The sequence below is a fragment of the Fragaria vesca genome, linkage group LG5, assembly GCF_000184155.1.
Source record: "Fragaria vesca subsp. vesca linkage group LG5, FraVesHawaii_1.0, whole genome shotgun sequence".
NCBI classification, from domain to species: Eukaryota; Viridiplantae; Streptophyta; class Magnoliopsida; order Rosales; family Rosaceae; genus Fragaria; species Fragaria vesca.
This window is the reverse complement of record NC_020495.1, coordinates 10,598,578-10,625,080: the sequence shown is the minus strand read 5'-3', so window position 1 is coordinate 10,625,080 and position 26,503 is coordinate 10,598,578. Positions and strand designations below refer to the sequence as shown.

Here is a 26,503-nt window from a genome sequence, read left to right as displayed (position 1 = left end):
TTCTCTTTCGCTTCTCTGTCTCTCACACTAATCTCATCAAAAGAACCCCCAATTGGAGCTTCTGCAAATGTTGCCGCGCAAATCTGTGACATGGGTTTTACTCTTGCTGCTCATCTTCTTCAACTTATCGACCTCGCATTCCGATCCTCGCTGGGCAGCTAAGAAGAGACGCCTCAGAAATAAAGTCCGTACCATGTAAAGTCCCATCTTCACCAAACTTTAATTTCTTTGCTTTTGCTACGTTAATTCTTCATTGCTTGCTGATTTAGCTCGATGGGTATTCATAATTGAGCTAAAGATTGAAACTTTATGTGTAATTGAAGGTTTGAGAAAGTGGGGTGGATCATGTTTTGGGTTGAACTGATGTGTGGTGGTTCATTTGGTTGATCAAAGAGTGATGGGGATGCAAAGTTGGGATCTTGTAGTGTTGGAATTTTGGAAATTGAGGAATTTCTAGCTATTTGGTTTTAACTGAAATGATTGTCTTATTGTTCAAGGTTTTAACTTTTAACTGGGAAGTTGCTTCTTTGCTTCCAGGTTTTACCATGCATATGACAACTACATGATCCATGCGTTTCCGGTTAGTTTGTCACTTTCATTGTTCTTGCCGATGATGTACTGTTGTTGGCTTGTTGCGTAATGTTGAAACTATTGCATTGTTTTGCAGCATGATGAGCTAAAGCCTCTTAGTAAAAGTTTCACTGATTCTCTTAGTGAACTGGGAAACTTGAAGGTAATTCTATATGTGCTGATAAAGTGAATTATGATTAGTAGCTAGAGTAAATCGTAGTGTTTGTTTTTCCTGGTAACTAAAGATCAGCTGATAAAATGAATTATCATTAGTTGCAAGAATAAATTTAAGTGTTTGTTTTCCCTATTTCAGCTTGAACACCTACCACAAGACTATAATGGATCTGCTCTTACACTTATAGAGTCATTGTCCAGGTGAGTTATGAACTTAAATTAGGTTATGTGGTCACACTGCGATTCTGTACTTGAATTCTGTGCTATGAGTGATTGCAATATATGCTCAATTTGATTGCTTACTTTATACCAATTGATGCTCATCATTCTGATGTATAATTGTTCTCTCTCAGCCTTGTCATTATGGGTAACAACACTGAATTTCAAAGCGCAGTTGTTTGGCTTTCTGAAAATTTGACTTTCGATGTCGATGCAAGGGTAAATCTTTTTGAGGTATCTATTGAAAACCTTCAGTTCAAAGTTAACTTGGCTGGGTTATTTTATCTTCAAGTTATATGATTGACTTGTTTTACTGAATATCTTCTCCACTTGATTGCTGGTATGTAGTGCAACATAAGAGTGCTTGGAGGACTGGTCTCTGCTCATCTGCTTGCGACAGATTCTACACACAGGTTGGGTCAAGGAGTTTATAAAAATCAGCTGCTTACTTTGGCCGAGGATCTAGGGAACCGCTTTCTACCTGCATTCAACACACCCACTGGGTTGCCTTATGCATGGATTAACTTAAAGGTAGCACCTCAGGCCGTATTTCTTTTTGATGCGGGATGTATGTATGATAGGGTCTTGTATATAATTAGTATCAGTCCAAAGATACATTTAGACGTTACTTGTTTTTGAAAATTGTTTGAAGTTTTAACCTTCCAAGTTTCAAAAATATATGAAAATGGTCTGGTGGTTTTGTTTGTAAGAAGGATATATGACTCTGCATCAGTGCGAAATTCTGTGGACAGTATGGAGTGGTGGAGAATGAGACTACGGAAACCAGCACTTCAGGGTGTGGTGAGGGGCTTTCTTTTGCAGTGTTGAGATGAGGCAATCAATAAATGTGCCTTTCTGAATCTTCTGATTTTCTGTATGAACTTAGGTTCTCTTATTCTGGAAATGGGAGCATTATCCCGATTGACTGGAGACCCCAAATACGAATCTGCAGCGTTACGTGCTCTTCGTAAATTATGGAGCATGCGGAGTTCCTTGAATTTACTTGGTACGACACTGGATGTATCAACTGGGGAATGGATTGAGTATTCATCTGGGATTGGGGCAGGTAGATTTTCTCATGGATCTGAAATCTTTAATGTCTGAATATATCTCATAGTTCATTACCTTTACCAAATAGAACATGGCCAGCATTTCATTATGTAGTCTATCAACGGCATATTGTTGCATTGCAGACCATACAAATTTTATCCTTGATTGCATATGAAATGCATATAGAGTGATGTTTCTGATTTGGGTTTCTTCATTTAGGGGTTGATTCATTTTATGAGTATCTGTACAAGGCCCACATTCTTTTTGGAAAGGAAGAGTTTTGGAGAATGTTTCATTTGGCTTATATTGCTGTGCAGAAATATTTTAAACATGGTCCATGGTATGTTACTAACTTCACCTTGTAAAGTACCTTGCATGAATTCTTGTTGGTATATAAGAGTTTAAATATAGCTGGGGGCAGCCAACTTAAATTTTGTTACTGTAATTAGGTACCACGAAGCTGATATGAGGACAGGAAAAGCAACTTATTGGCAACTTACAAGCCTTCAAGCATTTTGGCCTGGCCTACAGGCAAGGAGTTCAAAAACTTTTCATTGTAGTAGATGATAAATTCAGCCGCAGAAAGAACTTACTAATCTTTAAATGTGGACTATGGTTTTAGGTTCTTGTTGGGGACATTGCAGCTGCAAACTCATCCCACCGTGAGTTTTTCTATGTATGGAATAAGTTTGGAGTATTACCAGAGAGGTATTCTGATTTTGTAGAATTGTTTTTCATATACTTGCTACTCCGCATGCTGTTGTGACTGATCACTTCTTTCAAAGATAAATTTCATCAGTGAAAAAGAAAAAATTTCTAACATGATCTGTATGATGATATAGGTATTTGTTGGACCATCAAATGTTACATCCTACAGAAAAATATTATCCTCTGCGCCCTGAATTTGCTGAGTCAACATTCTATTTGTACCAAGCAACCAAAGGTCTGATTGTCTACTTATCTTTATAAGTAATCTTCATTTTCACTTGGGTTTGAATATTCACACATACCTCTTCATGCATGAAAATTACTAATGTTAAAATCAGGTCATCTTACATAAGCTTTCACCTGCAAAAAAAAAAAAACAACTCTTAATCTAGACTACTCCTTAGCTGATACTCAGTGTTATGCTCTGTGATTATTGGTTTCTGTTAATACTCAATATCATATGTTGCATGTTATCAGATCCATGGTACATAGAAGTAGGTGAATCAATTGTGAATTCTCTCAACTTACACACGAAGGTGGAAGGAGGTTTTGCTAGCATTAGAGATGTTACAACTATGGAGTTGGAAGATCATCAACATAGTTTCTTCCTTGCTGAGACGTAAGAGTTGTTTTTCAACTACAAAGAACACTGTCTGAGCCCTAAATTGTTGAAATTGAACATTTAATTGAAATAATTTGCGCTTTATGTAGGTGCAAGTATCTATATCTTCTGTTTGACGATTCATTTTTGGCTGAACAAAATTATGTGTTCACAACTGAGGGTCATCCCCTCCCGGTATTGAGTAGTTGGCAGGATAGGCTTCCCGAAACCTACATCCAAAGTAACTGGACTTTTCTTAAGGTTTTGCTTCTACCAAACTGCATACTTTGTTAATTCTTTTTGATAAAGTATAATTCTTTTTGTTAATTCTTTTTGGTTCTACCAAACTGCATACCTTGAGAATTCTTTTTAATTCTCAAGGTGTTGCTTACTTTTACAATATAGCTTTACATCTGCAAAGTTATATCGGTATATGAGCTTTTTCACTTCTGCAGACTGACAAGGAAGTGAGACGGACAAGTGCAATGTCCAAACAAGTATGCCCTTCTACGTCATTGAATTCATGGGAATGTGCTGGCCAAAAAATCGAGAGTGCCTGTCACATCCTTGATTTTCATGGTGACCACCGGTGTTTAACAGACGAAGAATGTGGGGTCGACTCAACTAACTGCAGACGAAGATCATGTAGCATGGCCGGCTACTGCGGGCTATGGCTATTCATATGAGTCCCTTGGACGAACCAGAAGTTTTTCTGGTCGACAATAAGTGTAAACTTGCAGGTATGTAATCTATTACCTCGGCGATACATTACAAAGAAGAGAGGATAGAATCGGAGAATACATGGATCAGCAGTGAATATCACACGGTTTGCTCTTTAGATTCTTGAGCAATGTACCAATTAGGGAACACTGTATTGGTTGCTAATATGCACAAAATGAATCCTACATTCTTTTGGTGATGAAGTATTTCACTAATTTGTCATTGGATTGTACTTGGTATACATTTAGCAACACCCTTAAATTACATGGATGATTTCACTTTACATCAGACAGTAACTTTGTAAACAGTAAAGGTAAAATTCATTAGAGGTCGTTACCCTCAGCGCATGTGCTCTTTGGACATCGTCAGAAGACACATGGAGCAATCCAAGACGCATGTGTTCGTGAGACGCACATGATTGAACGTCAGGGTCCCCGGCGTTGAAAGACACAAGAAAGAAAATGGGCCCAGTGATCTTTAAAAGCTGATCAAACCCAATCGGCCCATTGGGTCCACCCGAACAGTAACTTACCCAAGTTTTGTGACTGAATGATCAAATTGTTCAAAATTTTCTCAACGAGACAAAAGGGCGTTTTGGACTTGTATAATAGAAGACAAGCCTCAATCCTAGTGTAGAGGAAGATTTGTACCGGAAAGTTGTAGAGAGGAAGATTCCTGGAAATGGGAAGAGGATCTTGTGATATGTGACATATACCTTGTAGGGAACGAAAATTACATATGCCAAGCGTATAGGGGGTCATTTTCTTGGAACAAAGTTGTGTGTGACCCATTTGTGAATCCATCGATGAAGGTTGAAATTCATTAACATGATACCAGACAATGACTATAAAGAGGAACAAATGGGATCTTATGGTACTACTGTAGTACATTTATGTAGATTTGATGCCACATTCTGTCTTAATACTTTTAGCTAATCAACATGATTGAACATCTCATTAGCGGGTTGGGGGAAAAAAAGGAAATATAATGATGCATTTTTCCGTTTTCTCTAACCAATGTCGGGATGAAATCAAGAGCTTATGAACAAGTACATGGTTAGGAATATATGAAACCTCACACCAACTCACTCATTGCACTAACAAATTCAAATAATTCATACCAAGCAATTGTACAGTAGAAATAGTACTTCCCACGTAGTACAAACTGGACACTAAATGTACCATAAGAAAAGATGCTCACGGGTGTCTATATTACAAAAAAAACCTATGTTAAAAAAACGAACAGATAATATGTATATCGCGAAGCAAATAATATTCCTCATAGATTATCACATTTTGCTAGCTTGGATTGTGTCGTTGATCACTCTAGTCAAAACCCTAGTCAAAGCTGTTAATCTAGTTGTTTCCGTTTGTTTTTTTTTTAATTTCGGGATAATATCGGGTTAAGGACTTGAGGTCATTTTTATAATAGGAAATTAACAATAAACAACGAAATCCATGTAAGAAAAGGCGGACCCCACACTCCCACTCCAAAGTCGACCTCAACGCGCTTTAGTAGGGCCCACGCGCCATCTCCCGCTAGCCTTAGAGAGTTGTTCTACTGAAGCTGTGAAGCAGAGAGAGAGAGAGAGAGAGCAGCAACAACCAAAACCGAACGAAGAAGTAGCGAGATGGAGTTTGGATTCAGGTCGAACTGACCCAGAAGCATCGCAGATGGGTCCAAAAATGGGTGTGATGACAGAGCAGAGGTAACAGAACACACTAGTTTGGAGACTTCTCCTTAATTGCTTTTTGTTGATTATTAATCTGTGTTGGGTATTTATATGTGGGGAATGTTCCTTGCATTATTGCCACCACCATTTGCATGTTGGTGATTTTTGGTTTCTTTTGTTGTTTCTGATCAGTGTTTATCATCATCATCGCCACTAGTGCTGAGTTGGGGTGTTGAGTGAGTGAGAATGTCGCAGAAGAGACACCAAGATGATGGCAAGGCTCACCGATCAGAAGCCGAGGATAAGCGCCGGAGGACTACTTTTCAAAAGTATGATATTTTTTTTTTTTTTTTGTAATTGGGTTTTGTTTCTTGAACTGTGTGTTTGTTGAGTTAAGGTTGGGGGTTAGAGATTGATGGGGTTTTGGGTAGAGTTTTATGCAAAGGTTGAGTCTTGGAGGCATTGATGATTTATATTTGTATGTTTGAGTTTTTGTTGTTGGGTTGCTGTTGGATTGTGCATTTTCTAAGATAGAGTTGAGCTATATGATTTGTTTGTGGATGGTGAGTGCAATTGGCTCAAGATAGTAGAAATGGGATGTGTATATAAGTAAAATATTAGTTTTTTTTTTTCAATGTAGGAAAAAAGAAATAAGAGAGAAGGTGGAATGACATATAAATGATGACCACATTATGATTCTGTAAGAATCAGATATAATTTTGATTTTGATGTCTGGAATGAAATCGATTATGCAATTTCAAGTGAAAATATAAACTCTGCCCATGTTTTTTCAAACCTGATGATAGTCTCTACGTTTGATTTGTTTCTAATGTGACCTTACCATTCTATTTTCAGTGTGGTTTCGGAAATAATGAAGTTGCACACTGTTCAGCATTTGCTGGAGCCAATTCTTGAGCCATTGATTCGCAGAGTGGTACGTGTTTCCTTTTCGTAAGGATTTTTTCTTGTGAATATATGATAGTGGATTTAGTATGTCCATTAGACCTTGGATTGTGTACACCTTTGTCGTACTGCTGTTCAATTTGAAAATCGAATTGGTACATATGCCAGAGGTCACATATGATTATGCATGTGAACTTGATAAGTACATGAGTAAACTAGAACAAATGAAAGAAACTGAGCCGTTTAAGCTTTGAAGCAGGGTGCAGTGCATGGCAGCCCACTTTGTGGTCGCACTTACTCTGGCCTGAAACCAGGTATCCTTTCCACCCATTGAGGGCTGCACTCTTCTTTCCAAGGAGCCATTTTAAGTGCCACCTAGATTGAAACTGAGAACGTATCATCATAAGATAATCCACAAAGCTCTTTAAATCCCTCTTTAGCTTCCCCTGTTTAGGAGTTGACCACCTTAGGTTAATCAAGAACATAACATTATGTATGAGCAGTTTTTAATTGGGAATGTGTTGCCTATAATTTGGAACTTTTTGTTATTACTATTGTTATCCATTATCCACCTGGTGGATCATATCATGCCTTTATTTACTTTGGGCATTGCTGCTTTGAATGGATGGTTTGAAATCAGTTCTTATTTATTCTCAGGTCAGAGAGGAAGTAGAATCGGCCTTAAGGAAACATTTGAACAATATGAAACAGTAAGTTGTTACTCTAAAGCTTAATAGAGGAAATCTTTTAAGTTTTCACACTTCAAAAACCATAAGAGATAGTTGATGCATCTTTGCATTACTGTTCAGGAATTGTGAGATAGAGACTCAACCTTCTGAATCAAGAATCTTAAAGCTCCAGTTCTTGAATAGTCTGTCTCTTCCGGTATTTACTGGAGCTCGGATTGAAGGAGAAGAGAGTTCCAGTATCCAAATAGCTCTGGTTGATTACTTTACTGGCCAAGTAGTTGAATCTGGCCCAGAATCCTCAGCTAAGGTGGAAATTGTTGTTCTTGAGGGTGATTTTGATGGTGAGGAGGGTGATAATTGGACCCCTGAAGAGTTCAAGAATAACATTGTAAGAGAGAGGGAAGGCAAAAAACCTCTTCTAACAGGGGAACCAGCCATCAATCTTAATGATGGAGTTGGTTCTGTGAGTGAGATTTCTTTTACAGATAATTCAAGCTGGACAAGGAGCCGTAGGTTCAGGTTAGGAGCAAGAGTTGTAGATAATTTTGATGGAACTAGAGTAAGAGAAGCAAAGACAGAATCCTTTATTGTTAGGGATCACCGTGGAGAATGTGAGTGCTTCTTATACTTCTCATTGTACGTGCATTTTGTTTCTCTTTTTTCCTTTATTATGGAATGGACGTTTCAGTTTTTCTTGAATTAATTACCTACATCAATTTGTTAGTTTTTTGTGAATATCATGCATAGCTTATGGTCTTCAAGTTTAAGATCAGACTGCAAGTAAAACATACATAATAATTAACCTGAGTTACTTCTGTTTCTTCTGCAGTGTACAAGAAGCACCACCCTCCATCCCTGCTTGATGAAGTATGGCGACTAGAAAAGATTGGAAAGGACGGTGCTTTCCATAAGCGTTTGACTCGGGAAAACATCCGCACCGTGAAGGATTTCCTCATCCTACTCTTCATAAACCCTCCAAGACTCCGCCATGTAATTAAATTGGCTATTTTTTTTTTGTTACCTTGATGATATATGGCCAGAAGTTCTAGTATCTTCTGCATTAAATAATTCTTTCATATAAGGGACTATGCTGGATGAATTATTTGTCTCAAGCTAGCGATTATTGTTTTTTTTATTCTTGTGTTCGTCTATACCTATGCAGATCCTTGGCACTGGTATGTCTACTAAGATGTGGGAAGTCACAGTGGAGCATGCTCAGACATGTATACTGGATAAGAGGATATACTTGTACTGCCCTCCTGGTTCACAACAGAGAACTGGTGTGGTCTTCAACGTCGTTGGACAAGTAATGTACCTACTTTTGGAATGTGAATATATTCCTGTGAGTAAGCTTTCTGAAACACAAAAGGTAATCCACTAATCACCTTATTTTATTCGGTTTTCTTTATGTTCCCATTTCATTCTTTTAGTCATGTCCGATTTTGTCATGATCAATATTTTTCTTCAGGCTGATGCCCAGAACTTGGTACTTTCTGCATTTGAACACTGGGGAGAAGTTGTCTCATTTGATGATGAAGCTTCTCTTTTGGGAGGGGGCTCGTCCAATGTTGCCAATGTTCTTCAGACATCAAGCTCACCAAGAGGAGAGGATTTTAATGGAAGCAAGTTTTTGGCTACGCAAAAAATTGGTGGATTTGATTATACACAGCCACCCGCCTCTTCTCCTGATATCATTTCATCCATATATTCTGTTGGGGGCACAAGTGGCTTGGATGATTATGCCTTGCACAACATTGATGGAATGAGTCTTAGATATGACCAGGCTTTAACGTTCCCAGGTCAAGTTGGGAATTCCTTGATCTGCGATCCAGATTCAATAGCTCATGCATTTTGTGATGACGATCATCTACAGTTTTTCGATACTGATCTTCAGTCCCAGAACATGCTTCCAGAGTCACCAGCAGATCTACAAAGTGCTGTAGATGGCTTCCTGTTGGCACAACGTTCTACTGCTGCTGTTTCCGCCATAGATAAGGCTCAGAGGAGATGGACAAAACTATTCAGTGTCCTCAAGTGGTTCTCAATTCGGAGGAGCGTACGGAACCGGGTTCGAGACATTCCAAGATACTAGTAAAAAGAAAACGTTTTCACTCAAAATTCCAAGTAGTGTTCAAAACTGCCCGAAGAATGTTTGGTGCGCAGATGTAGGGTGTGAAGGCTAGAAATGGAGGCTTTCTTAGATGTAAATACATCTGGTAGTTTAGTTTGTAAGTGTCTTAGTTATGCTGGCCAGAGGCTAATATGTGAATACCTAGATGCTTTTCCATAGCTGTGTTTCGGGTTGTGGTTAACAGCAAGCTCAGAGACGCAGCAATTGATGCTGGAAAAATAATTTTATAATCAAATAATTTGCTCAACAAATGTTTATCCTTTTTCCTACTTGAGTTTCTATTCATGAATAATAGCCAGAAAAATGTTTAAGCAGCTCATTTCAACTAATAGCAACTATTCAGAAGAAGTTGAACCTCAGCATCTACAGTTCATTTAACTCAACAAAGTCAAAACTGGAACCACTTTTCTATGCTTATCCACCATTCTCAAGTAGTCAAGCCCTTTTTCCTATAAATATGAGTTAAAATGATGAGTGGAGAAAGTAGAGCAGCAAAGGTAAGAAATGAAGAACCAAAAGACTGGGCATGTGATTGTGCTCACATATCCAGCTCAAGGCCATATAAACCCTCTCCTTCAATTTGCTAAGCGCTTAGCCTACAAAGGACTAAAGGTCACTCTAGCCACCACCCCTTACACTCTCAAATCCATCCACTCAACCACTGTTGGAATTGAACCAATCTCAGATGGCTATGATGAAAGTGGATTTAGCCAGTCCCCAAGTGTTCAGACCTACTTAGACTCATTCAAAACAGTTGGCTCAAGAACACTGTCAGAGCTTATAATGAAATTCAGCTCCTTAGACTCACCTGTAAACTGTATTGTATATGATTCATTGCTTCCATGGGCGCTTGATGTGGCTAAGAAGTTCAACATCTATGGGGCTGTGTTCTTGACAAACTCAGCTTCAGTGTGCTCCATGTATTGGCATATCAATCATGGCCATATGAGTTTCCCTGTGACGCAAGAAAGTGGTGCGCCTTTGTTGATGCCTGGTCTTCCTCCACTTGATCTTCCTGACCTGCCAAGTTTTCTGTCACAGCCTGCGCCTCACTCGCCCTATTTAGCTTTGATCTTGGAAAAGTTTTCCAGGCTTCAAGAAAATGATTGGGTGTTCTGTAACTCTTTTGAAGAGTTGGAAAGTGAGGTTAGTACAAAGTTCTCAGTCTCTCTCAATCCAGATCTTTATATACAGCAGTTTTTAGTGACTTAGAATATATAACAAAAACGGTTCATTTGTTTTAAGGAATGAATTAACTGGGAGACTTTCTAGTGAGGACCCTTAAGTTGAGGACTTGGCGAGGATTTTTCGGTTTATCCCACATTTCGATCTTATATCTACATCTTGACCGTTAAATTTATAGGTATTTATGAGTAGATCATTTATTCAAATTTTCAGCTATATTGAAAATTGTTAAGACATTCATAAGTGTGATTTATCAATTATGAACTTGAACGGTTCATATTTAACAGATTTGGTTCGTCCATTAATTTGATCTAGTTTGTTATCTTAACGAACACCAATTTGGGTGAAAATTTGTAGAAATGATCTACTCATATAAACCTAAAAATTAAACGGATAAGATGTCAAAATGTGGTCGAAAATTGGGTCTTTTAAACCATAAACTGAAAAGTCCTCACAAAGTCCTCAACTTAAGGGTCCTCACTAGAAGGGCTTCCTGAATTAATAATGGGGCTCTTCCAGAGACTCAATAGCATAGAAAGAAGAACAAGGAAAACCAGACTAATGAAAACTGAAGAATTTGTATGTATCATGTAGAATATTTGAGAGAGATCATTGCTTTTTCTCTAGTGGATTTCTATCAATTTGATACGACTGAAAAGGGATCAAGGATCAAACTGCAATAATTTTTTCTTGCTTGTATAGCTTTGAAGTAATTTCAATCCTGTAGTAGGTTCTTATTTATTTCCTGTCTTTTTGAAAAGCTGGTGAATGAAATGTTGGGACTTTGGCCCCTTGTGATGATTGGTCCAATGGTGCCATCAGCCTACCTGGACCAACAAATAGATGGAGACATAGCTTATGGAGCCAGTCTTTGGGTGCCAACTACTGACAAGTGCATCAAATGGCTAGATAAAAAACCACCTCAAAGTGTGATATACATATCTTTTGGAAGCATGGCAAACGTGGCAAACATTGCAGCAAAACAGGTTGAAGAAATTGCATGGGGCTTGAAAGCAAGTGATCAGCACTTCTTATGGGTTGTGAAAGAGTCTGAGAACAAATTGCCTGACGAGTTCCTGAACACAATAGGCGAAACAGGGTTGGTAGTGACATGGTGCAACCAACTACAAGTGCTAGCACATCCAGCTGTGGGATGTTTTATAACACACTGCGGATGGAATTCCACGTTGGAGGGATTGAGCCTAGGCGTGCCGATGGTGGGAGTGCCTCAGTGGAGTGATCAGCCGATGAATGCGAAGTTTGTGGAGGAGTTGTGGGGGGTTGGAGTGAGAGTTAAGAAGAATGAAGAGGGGCTTGTGAAGAAAGAAGAGTTAGAGATGTGTATAAGGGAAGTCATGGTGGGAGAGAGAAGTGATGAGATTAAAAGGAATGCCTTGAAATGGAGTGAGGCTGCAAAGAGAGCTGTTAGTGTAGAGGGTAAATCAGATAAGAACATCAATGAATTTATTGTGAAGCTCTTTTGAGAATTGGGATCATATAAGCTCCAGATTATAGAAAATGATATAACAAATGGAAGCAATCAATTACCACTTCCAATGCCCCAAGGCCCAAGAATTTCAGTTGTAATTTGGAACTATAAAAGAGAGTGATGGTGTATGTAATCTATGTGGTTGATTAATAACAAAATGTCTACTTCAGTCTTATAAGTTTCTTATACAACAAGTTTCTTAATTCTCTTGTAGAGTGCAGCTCCCCTTTCTGTTCTATAATCCGGCACTTGATGAACGTCGCAGTATTTGATGTGGCCCACACACTTAACATAGTAGATTACAAGTGGAACTGTGTAAGCAACCAAAAGTTGAACTTCCAACGTCCTGATTACTGCAGTTATTTTGGTAGTTTACAATCGGTTCTGTCATTACATACTTCTCCCTGCATCAAAATACAGAATCTCCTCATGTATTAGCACCAGTGGGCCAACTATTTCTAATCAATCACACAATGGACTAGATAGCCACTGTCAGCTTATGGTTTCAAAGCCTTCAAGCTGTTAAAAGATAGTTGCTAACCTTGCTCTTCTTCCGCAATTCCAAAACCTCTTCTAAAGGTGGTCGGCCTAAAATCAAAACAGGTTATTGCCATGGCATCATATAAAGATTTACTAAAGATTATCAAGTATCCATTGGCCATGTAAAAGACGGTAAAATACAATGTGATAAAACTACCTGTGATTTGGAGACGATATTTAGCCCAAACACTATAAACAGCACCTGCAATTGTTCCAATCTGCAGATAAAATGCTTTCCATTAGCCCCTAGATATAGAGAACAAGACATATGAACTGTTGCAGACCACAATAGTCGCTTAATCTCAGTGCAGGTACATTAGAATAGACAGGATTCTCACAGGTTCATATTTGGTTATTGCATAAACCCATCCTAGCCCAACTTGCTCATATAACTTTCTGAAGGCCTGCAGATGTTTTTTTAAGACCTTATCAATGCATGATACAGGTAGACAACTTAAAGTTTCAAACTTGGAAAAGTTCCATAAAAAAACTACTAATATTACAAGTTCAAATGTACTCGGAAAATGGGCTTACTTCAACATCAGTGACTACGGTTCCATCAGAGAGGATGGCATGAATGTTTCCCATAACCTGAACAAACAAGTATTTTTCACACTAAATTGCAATATGTACTTGTCAAAAATATGTTCTAGCGTCAATTCATTTCAGTGGCATCCATCCGTATATCACAATCTTCTTACATGCCTGAACATTTTGCAAGTGACTAATTCATTAGTATTGACTATGAACAGACTTACAGTTTTGTAATCTAGCCCCAGATTATCCTCCGGAGAGTAGTCCTCTGAGCTTATATCAACAAACTTGATAGTACCATAGCTCTTGTTTCTCTCTCTTAGCATGTTCACCTGACAATGCAATCAACATCAATATATCCGTAATCGTAACAAACAGATTAAATCCTCAGACAGATGAACATCAAACACTTACAATACCAACAAAATTCGTAAAGACCAACCTCTCTCATACATAGTGGACAATCCCCATCATAAAGCATCTTAATCTTCCAATTCTCAGGTGTTGATTCTCTTTCATTTTCTTTCTTGGGAGTAATTGGATTCGCAGCCGCTTCACTTATAGCTCTTATTCCAAATTTAAACCCTACAAATTTGAAAATACATCACAAAAAGAAAACTCTTTGGTATAAAAAGAAAAAAAGATTCCTTGCTTTCTATCCCAACCCAATTACACATCTTTACATATCAATGAACCGGTGCATGAGACTAGAAAACATGAACAACATTTAATCACTAACCAGATTGATGAATTGGAAATGACGTCAACCTCTGAGGAGGAGCAGCAGAGTGATGCAGATGAGCCTGAAGCTGAAGATATCGCGGAACCGATAACAGACATGAATGTCTTTGCCTTCCAATACCAGTACATGCTGCTGCTCTCAATGCCATTTACTCTATCTTCTTCTTATTCTTCTTCTTTCTGTTACACACAAACCAACCAAAAAGCTTGGAAATTTGAAGGGACAATTTTGCTGGACTTGTTATGGTTCATATATAACCACCATGTCTACGTGGCAGCAACAGCTTCAAGCCTTCAAAAAGGCCAAAACGCTGCGTTTTGGTTAAGTGGGACTAGAGGGAAATATGGTTAAACTATAGGGGTAGTATAGCAAAATTAGATGGTTCTTCAAAGCTAAAAGGTTCCCAAAGTTTGGGTGTTTGAGTCTATCGAATCATGGCGTTCCTGCTCAAGAGCTCCGTCGCTTCACATTTCCGTCAGGTAAGTCTCAGGTTTCCCGATCTGAATACGGCGTCGTTTTGGATTTCGTTAGGGCTGAATCTGATCTCTCTTTTGTTTTCACTAGACGACGAAGAACGATTCGCTTTCCCTCACGCGCCGCCAGTTCCACGTCGAACCAGGGGCTCGCGAGAAAGCTGTGAGTCTTCTCCACCTCTAAATTTTGTTGATTGATTTTGATATCTGAGATTTTAGATGGTTAGATAGGACTGATCGGATTTGAACAATCAGCTTGAATACTGTGGTTTGAGTCTAGAAGATTCTAAGGAGAGTGATGCTTGAGTTTCTTGAGCTCATGTGACTGTGATAGGTAGAGATTTGTGGATCAGATGAGATTAAAGTTTGGGGCTTTTAGATTATATAAGCAGAGCTTTACTGAATCTGGTTGTATTTAGGACTACTTGGCAAGCTTTTTTTGCGAATTTCGATTATTCGATTTTGTGTTTTTTCGGAATGTGGAATTTGTGAGGTACTGAACAGGTTTAAATGTGCAGCTCTTGGCAGCGGACCCGTCTCTAAGACGGTTCAAGTCACATAAGAAGGGCGTGATGGCAATCAAAAGGCTTAGGGAGGTTCTCACAGTTGTTGTTATTGCTGGTACTTTGCTGTGCTTTTTCTTGAAAATTTTGATTAACATGGTTGTTATTGTATACTTTACTTTACTCTGATACTTGTGTTTAGATGTATTTACAGAAGTTGTTTAAAATTCTTGGAGTGCTTGATACACAACTTATGCTGTGAGAATTCTCATATAGTTTTTGGTTTTGGGGGGTTGGTAGAAATGAAACTTGGCTCACTGGAGATGTGTTAGGAAAAAACTACTTGGACTGATACTCACTGTGATGGACTGAGTACATTAGCATTAGTTTATCTGTGAAAGTCATGAAAGTGAAAATTTCAGTCAGCATTAGTTTATCAGAGAACCGAAATGGTTTAGCCCAAAATTGATATTAACTACTATTTTGAGATCTTTAGCTTTGACTGTTTTATACTTCTTAAGTTGAAGACACTAGAATGACATGCATTGCATGATAGAAGGGACTAAGGGACTGATACATATACTTGTGACTTGGTATTTAAATTGTAACTTGCTTTCTTGAGATGAGACAATCTAATGGAGTTAATGCTTTCTTGCTTTGTTATAGTGTTCCAGTACTCATTTTCGTTTATGATCTTATTCAGGTTGCTGCTATGAAATAGGCGTAAAAGCAATGATGCGGGAGGAGGCTAGGGCACAGGCAAAGGCTTGAGGTGCAAGCATAAGCAAGTCTGTATTTCAATAGTGTTTAATCTTGTCCTGAACCAATAGGGGAACTTTACCATTCTAGTTGTGCTAATAAGCAGTAAACAGGTTGTTCTGATAGCTTTTGAAATACCTGTTTGATAATTTTTAGGTTTCAGTTCTTAATAAAATCTATTCAATAGGCGTTTCAGAACAATTACAATGAAAGCAGCGGAGCATTCTCCGTTTTTAATGAATGTTCTGCATAACTACTCCTAGGTGCAGTGTTTCTAAGCCGGAGTTGCAGCAGAATACCTTACTCACAGTTGCTTTTTTATGTTACTTCATGTGCGAGACAAGTTCTTGTACTCATTGAAGAGGCAGAACAGGTGATGGATAGGATTACTGTATTATAAGACGTCTGCTCATTTTCAATCCATTGTTGTCCTCCCCCTTTTTCTCCACTTTTATCTTTATTTGATTTATCCAACCTCCTTCCTCAAAATCAGATTTCTATCTTGCCAGAAAAGGTCAATGTTATTACTTCGATGCTTAAAATTTGAGTGATGGGTCTGAAGCTTTTACCGAGTCACTCTTTGTTCTTGGCTTATATTAAGCTAAGAGGAGCGCGTGGTAAAACTGATGCTGACTGCATAAATCTTCTTCCATGAAGCTTTAATGTCAAGAACTATCTAGGAACCAAGGAGTAAAATATCTTCGATATTTTCTCGAAATTTCTGATTTTTTACAATTACCGATATTAATTTTCATATCTTTTTGATATTTTATATTTAGTCAATTTTTTGTCTAATATACAATTTTTAGATAAAATTTGCAACTTTTAGATAAAATTTGGTACAATTTTTATCGATATTCGATATTATTTTGATATATCTATCGAGATTTTTTTTTTTCGAACTATCGAAATTTTCATGATCGTCGATATATTACTTCTTGGTAGGAACTATGTCAAATCTCCAGCCACTTAATACTGTGGGATAACTGGATATAGATAGACCAATTACTTTAGTAAGTAGAAAATTATGCTTCATTCTGTACTTGAATCAAGTATTTGAAATATAATAAGGTCTCTGACTTTGGCTGGGGGAAACCAAGATTTGCTGTTTCCAGATGGTTCCATCTGACTTGAGAAAGCATGAAGGTATTAGCATCAAATCATTGGAGGTTTTGGCTAACAATATAAACACCAGCTATCAATTCTCAAACACTACCTAACTGGAAGCTTTTAAAATTCAAATCCATTTTGGGGTATCCTATTGGAACATTCAGATCATGAATGTGACATCTTTGGTATCCAGTGGCTCTGGTTTGTTTAAATGCTCTTGTAGCTCAATGAGAGCCCAAAACCAGAGCTAAAGGTGAGAGCAAGTTCAGTGAACTAAAAAGGGCACACACAATGAAGACAAACACACCTAATTCTTGAAAAGGAAAAGGAAAAGAGAAGCACAAAGAGGTGGGGTGTGTGCCCTGCCTTTTTGAATTAGGAGCATTATTGAACTAGGGGGCGAGTAAGATCTGCATCATTATGCATGTATATATGCTCATCACCTGTGATAAATTATGTCAAGAATTTTCAAAAGTGGATCACACACCCTGGCTGACCACACCATAAACACAAGAATGCATAATAACTTCTATTTCATTTTGTGTTTCATTTCGTCAAACTACCGTTAATTCAACGACTCTCAATACATTCAGCGTCGATATTAGATAGTAATGTCTAATTTTCCGATTAAGGTATCATGGTAACTAAAATTCTTTACCATTAACAGCGGAAAGACCGGGATATGTTCGAATCTGAGTGTTAAATATCTTCCTTCTCTGGTCTCTGTCTTAAGGACACCATAGTCATTTCAGCAGTCACATTGGCATGGTGGAACTAGAGGACACCAGTGGGAATGATGAACCTGACATTTAGATTGACCAAACTGTCCCCAGTGACAGCAGCAGGCGGCATTTGATTGGGCCAAGTTCCAAAAATAGACCACCACCATCAGAGTCCAGAGTCAGAAGCCATTTGCATATAATTGTCTGAGCTGTAAACCTTGGACTTGAAACAGAGACTAGAGACAGAGAGATAAAGTCTCAAGTCTACTATCAGGGAAGAAAAGAAAGTTGCTTTGTTTCTGTGGGTCTGAGAATTTAGAGAAAGAACAAGTCTTTGTGTCTTGTGAACTGAATTGGATTAGGGTATTTAGGATGGCAACATTTGCAGGGACAACCCAGAAGTGCAAGGCATGTGAGAAGACTGTGTACTTGGTTGATCAGCTCACTGCTGACAACAAAGTTTACCACAAGGCTTGCTTCAGATGCCACCACTGCAAAGGAACCCTCAAGGTCTATCTCTCATTTTCTCTCTCTTATGACTTATCAAACACATATGGAGACTCTCACTTTCATATTGAATCCATGGTTTTTGATTCTTTATTTCATGTTTCTGATCAGTTCTGGATTGTTCTGTATGTGTTCTTATTATGGGATTTGATTGGATTATCATGAATAGGTTTTGTGTGAGGTTTTGTGTGATTACAATAGAATTGGATTTTAAGTTGTTTTGCTTAGTGAGAAGGTACTTGGCTGTTTAGTAAGCACTGATCTTTGGATGTGGGAGTGTAGATCTACTGGAAATGAAATGACCTGTTTTCTCCTATTTTTGTTTGTATTGGGAATTTGGAAGTGTTATGTAAACGGTCTCCTTTTACTTGATTCATGATAAATTTGACAATGATGATGATCGTTGTACGCGACATAGATACTTGACCAGCTTGTCATCTAAATGTTTGGTGGATCTTAGTCTGTTGTATGAGTAACAGTTTGTTGGTTCTGTAGATTTCTTAGGATTATAAAGGGCCTTTAAGCTTGTAATGATAGATTTCTCAAAGATTAAAGCTTTTGGCCATGAGGAAGTGATATATATTGGTAGAAGCGAAATTGGTTTTAGAACTTTCAGTTAGTCACCATTTGTGGTTCACCGTAGTTGGTGATTCTGATGAAAAACTTGTTCATTATCAAGAATTTAGAAGGGGTCTAGCTACGGGAAAAGTTCTCTTCCATAAATTCTCTGCCTACTTGCCTTAGTTTTTCAGAGAGATGAACATAAACATTCTTTTGGTGAATTCTAAGCATGAATTAATCATTTGAACTCTCTGCAATTAATGGTCCTTTATTTTGACATCTGAGCTTGTTCAAATACATTGTTTTTCTTAGTCCCAGCTAATTTAGTTAGTATATAGCTTGTTTAAATGTTTCTAAAAAAATGTTCTAAGTCCTGGTAAAGGTAATCGGTCACCAATGTTCTTGTAAATAGAGCTTCTAAAACTGCGTGGAGCAATTAATAGTTCAGTGTATCTGTTTCTCGTTTGAACTTTGTTATCTTATCAGATGCAGAAACCTCATTGCCACATTAGATTCTGCTGAGGATCAAATGTGATATGAAATCCTGTAGTGTTATTAGTGTTTTCTTGCATAATACGTCATAAACGGAAAGAGAGAAAAACTTTACTATATTTGTCAATGTTGTAACTTATATTGTAGTTAGTATATATAAGAGAAATCTAATTTGGTATCCTTGTTTACCACTTCTATGCAGCTTAGTAACTATTCCTCTTTCGAGGGTGTTTTATATTGCAAGCCTCACTTTGATCAGCTATTTAAGATGACTGGCAGCTTGGATAAAAGTTTTGAAGGTGATAAGCTCCATTGCTATTATCGTGTTCAGACATCTATTTCTGACATCTATGCTGATATCCATTTTTGAAATTGGAAGTGTGATTTGTTTTTTCCTTTTAATTGCGATGTAGGTAATCCGAAAATTGTAAGAGACAGGTCTGCTGATCAGGTAGGTGCCTTGATTTCCAGTTCCATCTTTCTTCCTTTAATCGATTGATTTATATATGGTTTGTGGTACTTGTTCTGACATTTTTAGAAGTATAATTCCGCTAACTGTTTCCTTTTGCGAAAAATTACACAGGTCAATAGCAAAGTTTCCAGTATGTTTGCTGGGACTCAAGACAAGTGTGTTGCTTGCAAGAAAACAGTTTACCCAATTGAAAAGGTGAAATGCAAACTTAACGTAATTGCGCCTTTCAAGATAATGTTTTATCAAACGGGATTGGATTCAATGTTACTTTTCTAACTTTTTAGACAACTTCGTTGTCCTTGCACTCACAAATACCCGAGCACTTTTGCTTAGTAGAGTCCTGCATTTATCTTAATCTGATTGCTTCCTTTTTTAGGTGGGAGTCGACGGAACATCATACCATAAGGCTTGTTTCAGGTGCACCCATGGCGGCTGTGTGATCAGTCCATCAAACTATGTAGCTCATGAGCACCGTCTCTACTGTAAGCATCACCATAACCAGCTATTCAAGCAGAAGGGAAACTTCAGCCAACTTGACAAGCATGAAGAGGCTAAAGAGGTGACTGAGAACACAGTGGCGGAGTAAAACTCTCAAAATTTTCATACTAAGCAAGAGAGTCCAATGAAACTGTTGTAGCATACTAGAAGAGCTACTGGAGTTCCCTTTCTCTATTTATATGTAATATGTTCCAGGTACAGAAAGAGGAAGTCTTTTTGGCATTGCTGCTAGGTTTTGAGTGTGAGTTTGAATGGGGGTTAACATACAGGAGCTGATGTCCAGTTTTCCAATAAGCTAGTGGTAGGCCCAAATGTGTCCTGTGTTTTCAGATTGGCCGGATTCATTTTTAGTTTGGCTGGATTCTTGATATGGTTTTCATTTACAATGTCTTCAAGTTGTTATGTTGTTGTGTCATGGTCTTATTATTTTCATTTTCTTGGGCAGTTGTTTCATGATCTTTTTAGGCATTTCTAACACAATCGCAATCGCAATCTCTATCGAACTCGAACGGCTGGAAGCAATATCGAGGAGTTTTTGTCCTTTTGAATTTGGGGCCTGAAATTTTAAGTGGGCCCTTGGAATGTATGGATTCTTATTCCTAATCCCAATCTGTAGGATTCCCATTTCTAGTAGGAAATAATATATTTGGTACGTACGTACAGGACGCAAACACAAGATCAGAGACGAGGCGCATAGGAGAGAGATGGTGGCGAGAAGATTGATCTGGTCAAGGCCATCGGCGCCTCATTTTATGAGTGCTATCATTCTTTGGCAATGAAAATTCACAGTTTGGAATGCTAGTACTCTAATTCATTCCTTATAGCACTCATTGTTCCAATTTGTGTTCCATTCCCGGCAAAAATCGATGTAACAGCTTTAACATTATCACCATCCTTGGTTCCTTGCTATTCAATTCAGCAAAACTCTCCTCTTTGACTCTTTCCCTTGCTGTTCTTTAATTTATCATCAATCACATTTGATCGATACCAGCAATCACAGAATCCACACCACAACAATCTTTGCCAGTAACACTTACCCCACAAAAAGGACACACTGAGCTGAAATGGCATCGTCGAGCAGTAGAGGGCGTGCGAGCTCTGGATTTTTGGTGGTTGACTGTGCCAGCAGAGAAGGAGTCACGAACCAAGAAGCTGTGTCAGGTGGACGTACGTGACGGTGCTAACGAGTATGGTGGTGTACCTCCGATCCGGTGCTCCTCGGCCCTACTGGATCCTAACAGAGAGAAACAAAAGTAGAAAGCTAGAGAAAACTGAATGAAAATATGCAAGTTTTATTAAAATATACCCAAAGCAAATAGCCAAAGCAATATTTCCCTCAACGAGCTAGGAAGAGATAATCTAGTTTCCTATTCCTAAAACGTATATGAAGAAGGAAGCACAACGTCGTTATTCCTATTGCTCTAAGAAAACTCACATAAAACATCTACAATTTCCTATGCCCAAAGCAATATTCCCTCAACGAGCTAGGAAGAGATAATCTAGTTTCCTAAAACGTATATGAAGAATTAAGGAAGTACAACGTCGTCATTCCAATTGCTCGAAGAAAACTCTCATAAAACATGTACAAATTCCTATATATACCGTGTTGTTTGTTAAAATTCAATGAACTGTTTTATCAAACCTCTCAGTCTTGGCTTGATAAACGTAAAGCTTTGTTGGTTTGTACACCAAAATTAACTAATGAAGTATCCGTACGAACACCCTCCTCCATTACGAAAATTTACCCTTAAGATGTTTCATGGTGGAGACATTAAGACCATTACTACCCGGAAAGGCTTATGTAAAAGGTGAAGTACTTTTGTTTAGAAATCTTGATTTAGAAAAGGCGAGTTTGGTTGTGTTCCATGAAATTGCAAAGCATTTGGGTTATAAGCGAAGCTCTAGATTCTGGTACAAGCAACCTGATGGAGAATTTTCAGAAGTTCGAGATGACGTTCGTCTAAGTGAAATTGTTAAGAATGAACTATCAGTTGACCGTGAGTTGAATATTTATCTCGTTGATGGAGAAAGAGAAGAAACACAAGTGGAACAAGCTCCCGCCATAATGTTTTGGAACTGTCATGGTCTCAATGACGACAAAGTATATGAACTGCAAGCTCTTAGTCTTATTTACCAACCAAATATTCTTTTCGTCATCGAGACCCGGTTGCCATCCACGTCTTCCAGTAATATCTGTTGCACGCTAGGTTTCAAAGAGTTTAGGGATTCTCCGGCAACCAAACATATGGAAGGTTTAAAAGGCTGCGTGGGGTTAGCCATGTTTTGGACAAAAGATGTAAACCTTGAGTTTCACGATGGTTCAGATAATTATCTGGTGTTTATGGTTATAGTATCTAATTCTGAAAGGCACAGGTTGATAGGCTTCTACGGCGACCCAAAAGATAAGAATCTCTCATGGGAGTTGCTCGTGCAATTATCAAGTAAATCGGCTGAAGACCGATGGGTATCGACTGAAGACCGATGGGTAGTTGGTGGAGATTTTAATGAAATCTTGAAACATAAAGAGAAAAGTGGCGGAGACCGTAAGAGGCAACAATTATTAAACGCGTTTTGGTTACTGTAATTTTGCAACTTCTGTGTGGAATGCAGTTGCCATGACCCCTCCTATTGACTGGAAGGAAGGCCTTATTAAGGTGGCGCGTAAATGGTTTATAGATAATCACTATGACTCTAATCTTTTTGGGAAATTTATTGTGACTTGTTGGCAGATATGGAAGGACAGGAATGATGCAGTATTTAGGGGCAAAACCCCTAGATCCAATGCCACAGTAGCTGCTGCTGCAGCTCACCTACTTGCTATGAGTAATATTCAGACTGATTCTAGTTCAACTAGGAATTTGGATACTCCCAGAACAGACTCTGAAATGATTAGGTGGTCACCACCCCCTTTTGATAGGGTTAAAATCAACTTTGATGGCTCAGTCTGGAGGAACTCTGCAGCAGGAGGATTCGTAATCCGAACCCCTAATGGTAATCCACTTGTTGCAGCTTCTTCTAATTTTGGAATTACCACAATCTCAGTTGCAGAAACTCTTTCACTCCGAAACAGCCTCATTTGTGCTAAGGAGAGAGGCTTGTCCAGAGTGGAGGTTGAAGGAGATTCGAAACTTGTCATCAATGCAGTGAATGGCATTGCTGCTTCACCTTGGAGGATCCTCAAGCTAGTTCAAGAAATTAGATGTTTGAGGAACTCCTTTGATTTTATTAGTTTCAAGCATATTTTTAGAGAGGCTAATTTTGTAGCTAATGCTGTCGCAAATGTTGGCCACAAAGTAGGAGATGTTCGCTTTTGGGAGGAGTGTGTTCATCCGGAAGCTAGCCTAGCGCTGTCTTTTGACTATGTAAACCGCGGGTGCGTTAGAGGCACCTCCATTTAATCTATTGGTTTTTCATCAAAAAAAAAAAAACAATTATTAAACGCGTTCCAGAACGCCTTGACAGCATGTAAACTCGATGACTTATTGTATGTGGGTAATATATTCACGTGGGAGCAAAAGGCCATCAAGGAAAGACTCGATAGGGTAGTGGCCAGATTGCCATGGAAAAAATTCTTCCCTCGTCACAGGGTATCGCATCTTACGGATAGATTAACCTCAGATCACATACCTATACTACTAGAAACTGACAGTGCAAAACAAATACAAAAAATCAAGAAGAGCGTGTTTTCATTTTTAGAAAAACTACAAGAAGCTATTATGAGTTTGGAACATCTAGACGTTACAACGGTTCCTCGTTTGCAAAGGAAGCTGGACAAAATGCCGGATTTATATTATGAAGCTGTCAAGCTCGTTGCTCCTCATCTCATTCAACTAGAGGATATTGCAGTGCGCGAAAATGATAAAGTGACATGAACGTCTGGTAACTCTTAGGATAGTTCAAAATATTGGTGTCCTATTGATGAACTCTATAGTCTCTCCCAAGCCAAGGCCAAGTCGAGAGGACAAACTTGCAAATCTACCGCAGTTTCCATATTGTGGAAGAGACGAGAAAATTCCGCTTAATCTTTCAGAATATCTAGCGCAAACATGGTTGCTCATAAAGTTCATTCCAGCAGCAGATTGTGAAGAACCTCAACATCAGATTGTGAAGAAAATAATAGAGAAGCAAGTGAAAAATTTAATAATATGGTTTGAAAAGTTAAGTACAAGATATGGTACTGGTGATGATATAAGTACGAAATTAAAGGAGAAGGCATCAATGATTAGTCGTGCTATCTTCGTAAGTAAGAAATTAAAGGAGAAGGCATCAATGATTGGTCGTGCTATCTACGTGTACGACATCGTCAGCTCTCTACTTCAGAAAGAGAGGATCAGACATGAAGGCACAATAAAAGAACTTGAGAAAGAAGTTTGTCATGTTTGCGAGTATTACTATGGAGAAGCATCGATTGCGGTTAGTTCAAGAGAAATGATATGTGAGCCTCTTCAGTTTTTACTAGAGAAGTTTCAATGGCGCCATCCCGATACTTCTCTTAAATACAGGATTACTGGTAATTCTGAAGAGCAATTTGCTGAACTTACTGAACAAATACTTGAAGTAGAGACAGAAGCAGCCGTGATAAACAATCCATGGATAAATTCGATTATAGAGGGTATTGAAAAAGAGAAGCCTGAAAATCTCGTTGGAACGGGTACAATTCAACGCCAGCTTGAGGTGTTAATAAAAGATATTGGTTGCATTGCATGTTCAGAAAATGGTAAAATTGCTTTATCCAAAGATGATGAAAACGGCGATTCAATAATTCTGCGACTTCAGATGGCAGGGAGTGAAGCTTTGGAAACGCTCTCGAGAAGTAAAAAGACTACGACTTATGAAGCGTACATGCGCAAGCTTATAGAGGCATACAACAGAAGAAGTGATCAGAGCAAAAAGAAGCGGGAGGTGGTGGGAGATGGTGGGAAACAAGGAGAGAAAAAGGCTAGAGTTTAAATTGTGTATTTTTTTAGAATTAAATTCAGTTTACCCCCTTGTGGTTTGGAGGTAACTTCATGTTAGTCTCTACATTTTTATTTTCATCAGTTTACCCTTTGAACTCTTCAATTTCTGTCTGCCGTGTCCAAATTCTCATATTCCATTTGAATTGACCTTTAATTATCAGCAGTTAAGGTCCGATTTGGACATATAAGATCCGATTTGCCCAAATTCTAGATACTGGCCTCACAGTTAAGGTTAAAATTATCAGCAATTAACGTCCGATTTAGACAGAATATAGGACATTTGGTCACGCTTGAGGAAAATTTAAAAGTTTGAGGGGTAAACTGATGAAATTGAAAGTATAGAGATTAACATGAAGTTACTCCCAAACCTCATGGGGGTAAATTGAATTTAATTCTTTTTTTTACTTTCAAAAGGAAACAAGGAGAGAAAAAGGCTAGAGCATCTCTAACTTCAGTTTTCCCCATTTTCTTGATTTTATCAATTTTATAGCATTTTTAATTGTTTTAATAAATATTGCTAAAATCTCCAAAATAGGGATGAAGAAGAAATAGAAGCACTCATTCCCCAAATTTGCAGCAAAGTCTTCCTTACCCAAATATTAATTATTCACGTGCTCCAACGATAAGAACAAAAATCTAGAATATTTTATTGAGTAATTTATGTTACAATGAAATTTTCACATCCCGACCCTTATATTTTTACCTTATTTACTAGCGTGATTATAATAAGAATTTTACCGTCTCGATCATTGAATTAATAGTTAATTGGTCCCTAGAGGGGTTTCGGGGACGATTATGTGCGAGGATTATTCGTATGAGGAAAATACGACGACGGTAAAAATAGTAATTTTAGCTAGTAAAAGGTAATTTTTATTCGGGTATTATTTTTTCGGGGTGTTTTATTTTAGAATTGGGTAGTATATAGGTGATGGACCGGTTTGGGGTGTGAGGCCCAAACCCATTCTCTTTTCCTCCCGATTTTCTCTCCTCACCCGCTCCCGCACCCGAGCCCTCCCGCTGCCGGATTTCCGACCGCCAGACCGCCGCCGTCCGGCCGCCCCAGACCGCTGCACCGGTCCCAATCGAACGGCCTCCAACCCAGCTTCCATTCTAGGCCGGTAGCAGCCCCCCTAGCGCCGCCGTGAGAGAGCGGTGCCGCCCGAAAGGATAGGCTGCCCCGAACTTCCGGTCGCCGGAACTCCCTCCTCCGGCCACCAATCCGGGCAAGCTTGGTACGGTTTTGTAGCCCTCCTCCCGTGCAGCAACCCCTCCAAGCAGCTCCCTCCCTCTTGAGCTAGGTAAGGAGAAATGTGGAGTTGAAATTTCTAGGGCTTTTAAGTTGTTTTCGTTCGATTAGCCTAGTTAGGCTTGGAATTGGGTGATGTGTTGGTCATGAAAGTTGTAGAGCATGATGAGAGGATTATTCTGTCAAAATTTCATAGGTTTTGGAGGTCGCCGGAATTGGCCTCCGGCCGCCGCTGCAGGCGGAGCCGCCGGCGGCGGCGCCGCCGGTTAGGAGAT

At 38.7% G+C, this 26,503-nt stretch overlaps 6 protein-coding genes across 7 annotated transcripts; 5 read left to right on the top strand and 1 right to left on the bottom strand.

Annotated features, from left to right (window-relative positions):
- The first annotated feature begins 24 nt into the window (after positions 1-24).
- LOC101299766 (probable alpha-mannosidase I MNS5-like) lies at positions 25-4,203 on the top strand. The gene is made up of 15 exons (XM_004299538.1): positions 25-195; positions 538-580; positions 668-733; positions 884-945; positions 1,098-1,197; positions 1,312-1,494; positions 1,716-1,764; positions 1,850-2,029; positions 2,233-2,353; positions 2,463-2,544; positions 2,636-2,721; positions 2,856-2,956; positions 3,199-3,340; positions 3,433-3,583; positions 3,778-4,203. The coding sequence occupies exons 1-15, from the start codon at positions 68-70 to the stop codon at positions 4,006-4,008; spliced, it is 1,725 nt and encodes a 574-aa protein (XP_004299586.1). The 5' UTR covers positions 25-67; the 3' UTR covers positions 4,009-4,203.
- Positions 4,204-5,652: 1,449 nt separating this feature from the next.
- On the top strand, positions 5,653-9,682 carry LOC101299477. Its single transcript, XM_004299537.1, has 8 exons — positions 5,653-5,750; positions 5,907-6,043; positions 6,570-6,648; positions 7,275-7,327; positions 7,427-7,917; positions 8,136-8,296; positions 8,469-8,675; positions 8,775-9,682. The coding sequence occupies exons 2-8, from the start codon at positions 5,961-5,963 to the stop codon at positions 9,396-9,398; spliced, it is 1,698 nt and encodes a 565-aa protein (XP_004299585.1). The 5' UTR covers positions 5,653-5,750; positions 5,907-5,960; the 3' UTR covers positions 9,399-9,682.
- Positions 9,683-9,884: 202 nt separating this feature from the next.
- Positions 9,885-12,284, top strand: LOC101298891 (UDP-glycosyltransferase 74B1-like). The gene is made up of 2 exons (XM_004299535.1): positions 9,885-10,583; positions 11,384-12,284. Exons 1-2 carry the CDS (start codon positions 9,942-9,944, stop codon positions 12,104-12,106), a joined length of 1,365 nt encoding a protein of 454 aa, XP_004299583.1. The 5' UTR covers positions 9,885-9,941; the 3' UTR covers positions 12,107-12,284.
- On the bottom strand, positions 12,231-14,122 carry LOC101299188 (uncharacterized protein At5g50100, mitochondrial-like). The gene is made up of 8 exons (XM_004299536.1): positions 13,925-14,122; positions 13,628-13,770; positions 13,410-13,517; positions 13,186-13,242; positions 12,990-13,055; positions 12,809-12,869; positions 12,653-12,699; positions 12,231-12,515 (listed from the first exon to the last, which is right to left on the bottom strand). Exons 1-8 carry the CDS (start codon positions 14,073-14,075, stop codon positions 12,471-12,473), a joined length of 678 nt encoding a protein of 225 aa, XP_004299584.1. The 5' UTR covers positions 14,076-14,122; the 3' UTR covers positions 12,231-12,470.
- A 185-nt stretch (positions 14,123-14,307) lies between these two features.
- LOC101298423 lies at positions 14,308-16,156 on the top strand. Of its 2 annotated transcripts, XM_004299534.1 has the most exons (5): positions 14,308-14,406; positions 14,492-14,563; positions 14,919-15,021; positions 15,607-15,675; positions 15,926-16,156. In XM_004299534.1, exons 1-4 carry the CDS (start codon positions 14,362-14,364, stop codon positions 15,672-15,674), a joined length of 288 nt encoding a protein of 95 aa, XP_004299582.1. In that variant the 5' UTR covers positions 14,308-14,361; the 3' UTR covers position 15,675; positions 15,926-16,156. The 2 variants fall into 2 exon arrangements, with proteins under 2 accessions (XP_004299582.1, XP_004299581.1); XM_004299533.1 differs by lacking the exon at positions 15,926-16,156 and having other exon boundaries at positions 15,607-15,899.
- Positions 16,157-17,720: 1,564 nt separating this feature from the next.
- Positions 17,721-20,446, top strand: LOC101298127 (pollen-specific protein SF3-like). Its single transcript, XM_004299532.1, has 5 exons — positions 17,721-18,004; positions 19,257-19,353; positions 19,468-19,505; positions 19,638-19,721; positions 19,903-20,446. Exons 1-5 carry the CDS (start codon positions 17,867-17,869, stop codon positions 20,110-20,112), a joined length of 567 nt encoding a protein of 188 aa, XP_004299580.1. The 5' UTR covers positions 17,721-17,866; the 3' UTR covers positions 20,113-20,446.
- Positions 20,447-26,503: the final 6,057 nt, after the last annotated feature.

Excerpts from the sequence above, each read along its gene's own strand:
- LOC101299477 (XM_004299537.1), top strand. The coding sequence starts at position 5,961 with ATGTCGCAGAAGAGACACCAAGATGATGGCAAGGCTCACCGATCAGAA. Across the intron at positions 6,044-6,569 it reads CGGAGGACTACTTTTCAAAA|TGTGGTTTCGGAAATAATGA; the intron begins GTATGATATTTT and ends TTCTATTTTCAG. Across the intron at positions 8,297-8,468 it reads ACCCTCCAAGACTCCGCCAT|ATCCTTGGCACTGGTATGTC; the intron begins GTAATTAAATTG and ends ATACCTATGCAG.
- LOC101299766 (XM_004299538.1), top strand. The coding sequence starts at position 68 with ATGTTGCCGCGCAAATCTGTGACATGGGTTTTACTCTTGCTGCTCATC. Across the intron at positions 1,198-1,311 it reads CAAGGGTAAATCTTTTTGAG|TGCAACATAAGAGTGCTTGG; the intron begins GTATCTATTGAA and ends GCTGGTATGTAG. Across the intron at positions 1,495-1,715 it reads ATGCATGGATTAACTTAAAG|TATGGAGTGGTGGAGAATGA; the intron begins GTAGCACCTCAG and ends TTCTGTGGACAG.
- LOC101298423 (XM_004299534.1), top strand. The coding sequence starts at position 14,362 with ATGGCGTTCCTGCTCAAGAGCTCCGTCGCTTCACATTTCCGTCAG. Across the intron at positions 14,564-14,918 it reads CAGGGGCTCGCGAGAAAGCT|CTCTTGGCAGCGGACCCGTC; the intron begins GTGAGTCTTCTC and ends TTAAATGTGCAG. Across the intron at positions 15,022-15,606 it reads CACAGTTGTTGTTATTGCTG|GTTGCTGCTATGAAATAGGC; the intron begins GTACTTTGCTGT and ends GATCTTATTCAG.
- LOC101298891 (XM_004299535.1), top strand. The coding sequence starts at position 9,942 with ATGAAGAACCAAAAGACTGGGCATGTGATTGTGCTCACATATCCAGCT. Across the intron at positions 10,584-11,383 it reads TTGAAGAGTTGGAAAGTGAG|CTGGTGAATGAAATGTTGGG; the intron begins GTTAGTACAAAG and ends CTTTTTGAAAAG.
- LOC101299188 (XM_004299536.1), bottom strand. The coding sequence starts at position 14,075 with ATGGCATTGAGAGCAGCAGCATGTACTGGTATTGGAAGGCAAAGACAT. Across the intron at positions 13,518-13,627 it reads GTCCACTATGTATGAGAGAG|GTGAACATGCTAAGAGAGAG; the intron begins GTTGGTCTTTAC and ends TTGCATTGTCAG. Across the intron at positions 13,056-13,185 it reads CCGTAGTCACTGATGTTGAA|GCCTTCAGAAAGTTATATGA; the intron begins GTAAGCCCATTT and ends AAACATCTGCAG.
- LOC101298127 (XM_004299532.1), top strand. The coding sequence starts at position 17,867 with ATGGCAACATTTGCAGGGACAACCCAGAAGTGCAAGGCATGTGAGAAG. Across the intron at positions 19,354-19,467 it reads CTTGGATAAAAGTTTTGAAG|GTAATCCGAAAATTGTAAGA; the intron begins GTGATAAGCTCC and ends ATTGCGATGTAG. Across the intron at positions 19,506-19,637 it reads GAGACAGGTCTGCTGATCAG|GTCAATAGCAAAGTTTCCAG; the intron begins GTAGGTGCCTTG and ends AAAATTACACAG.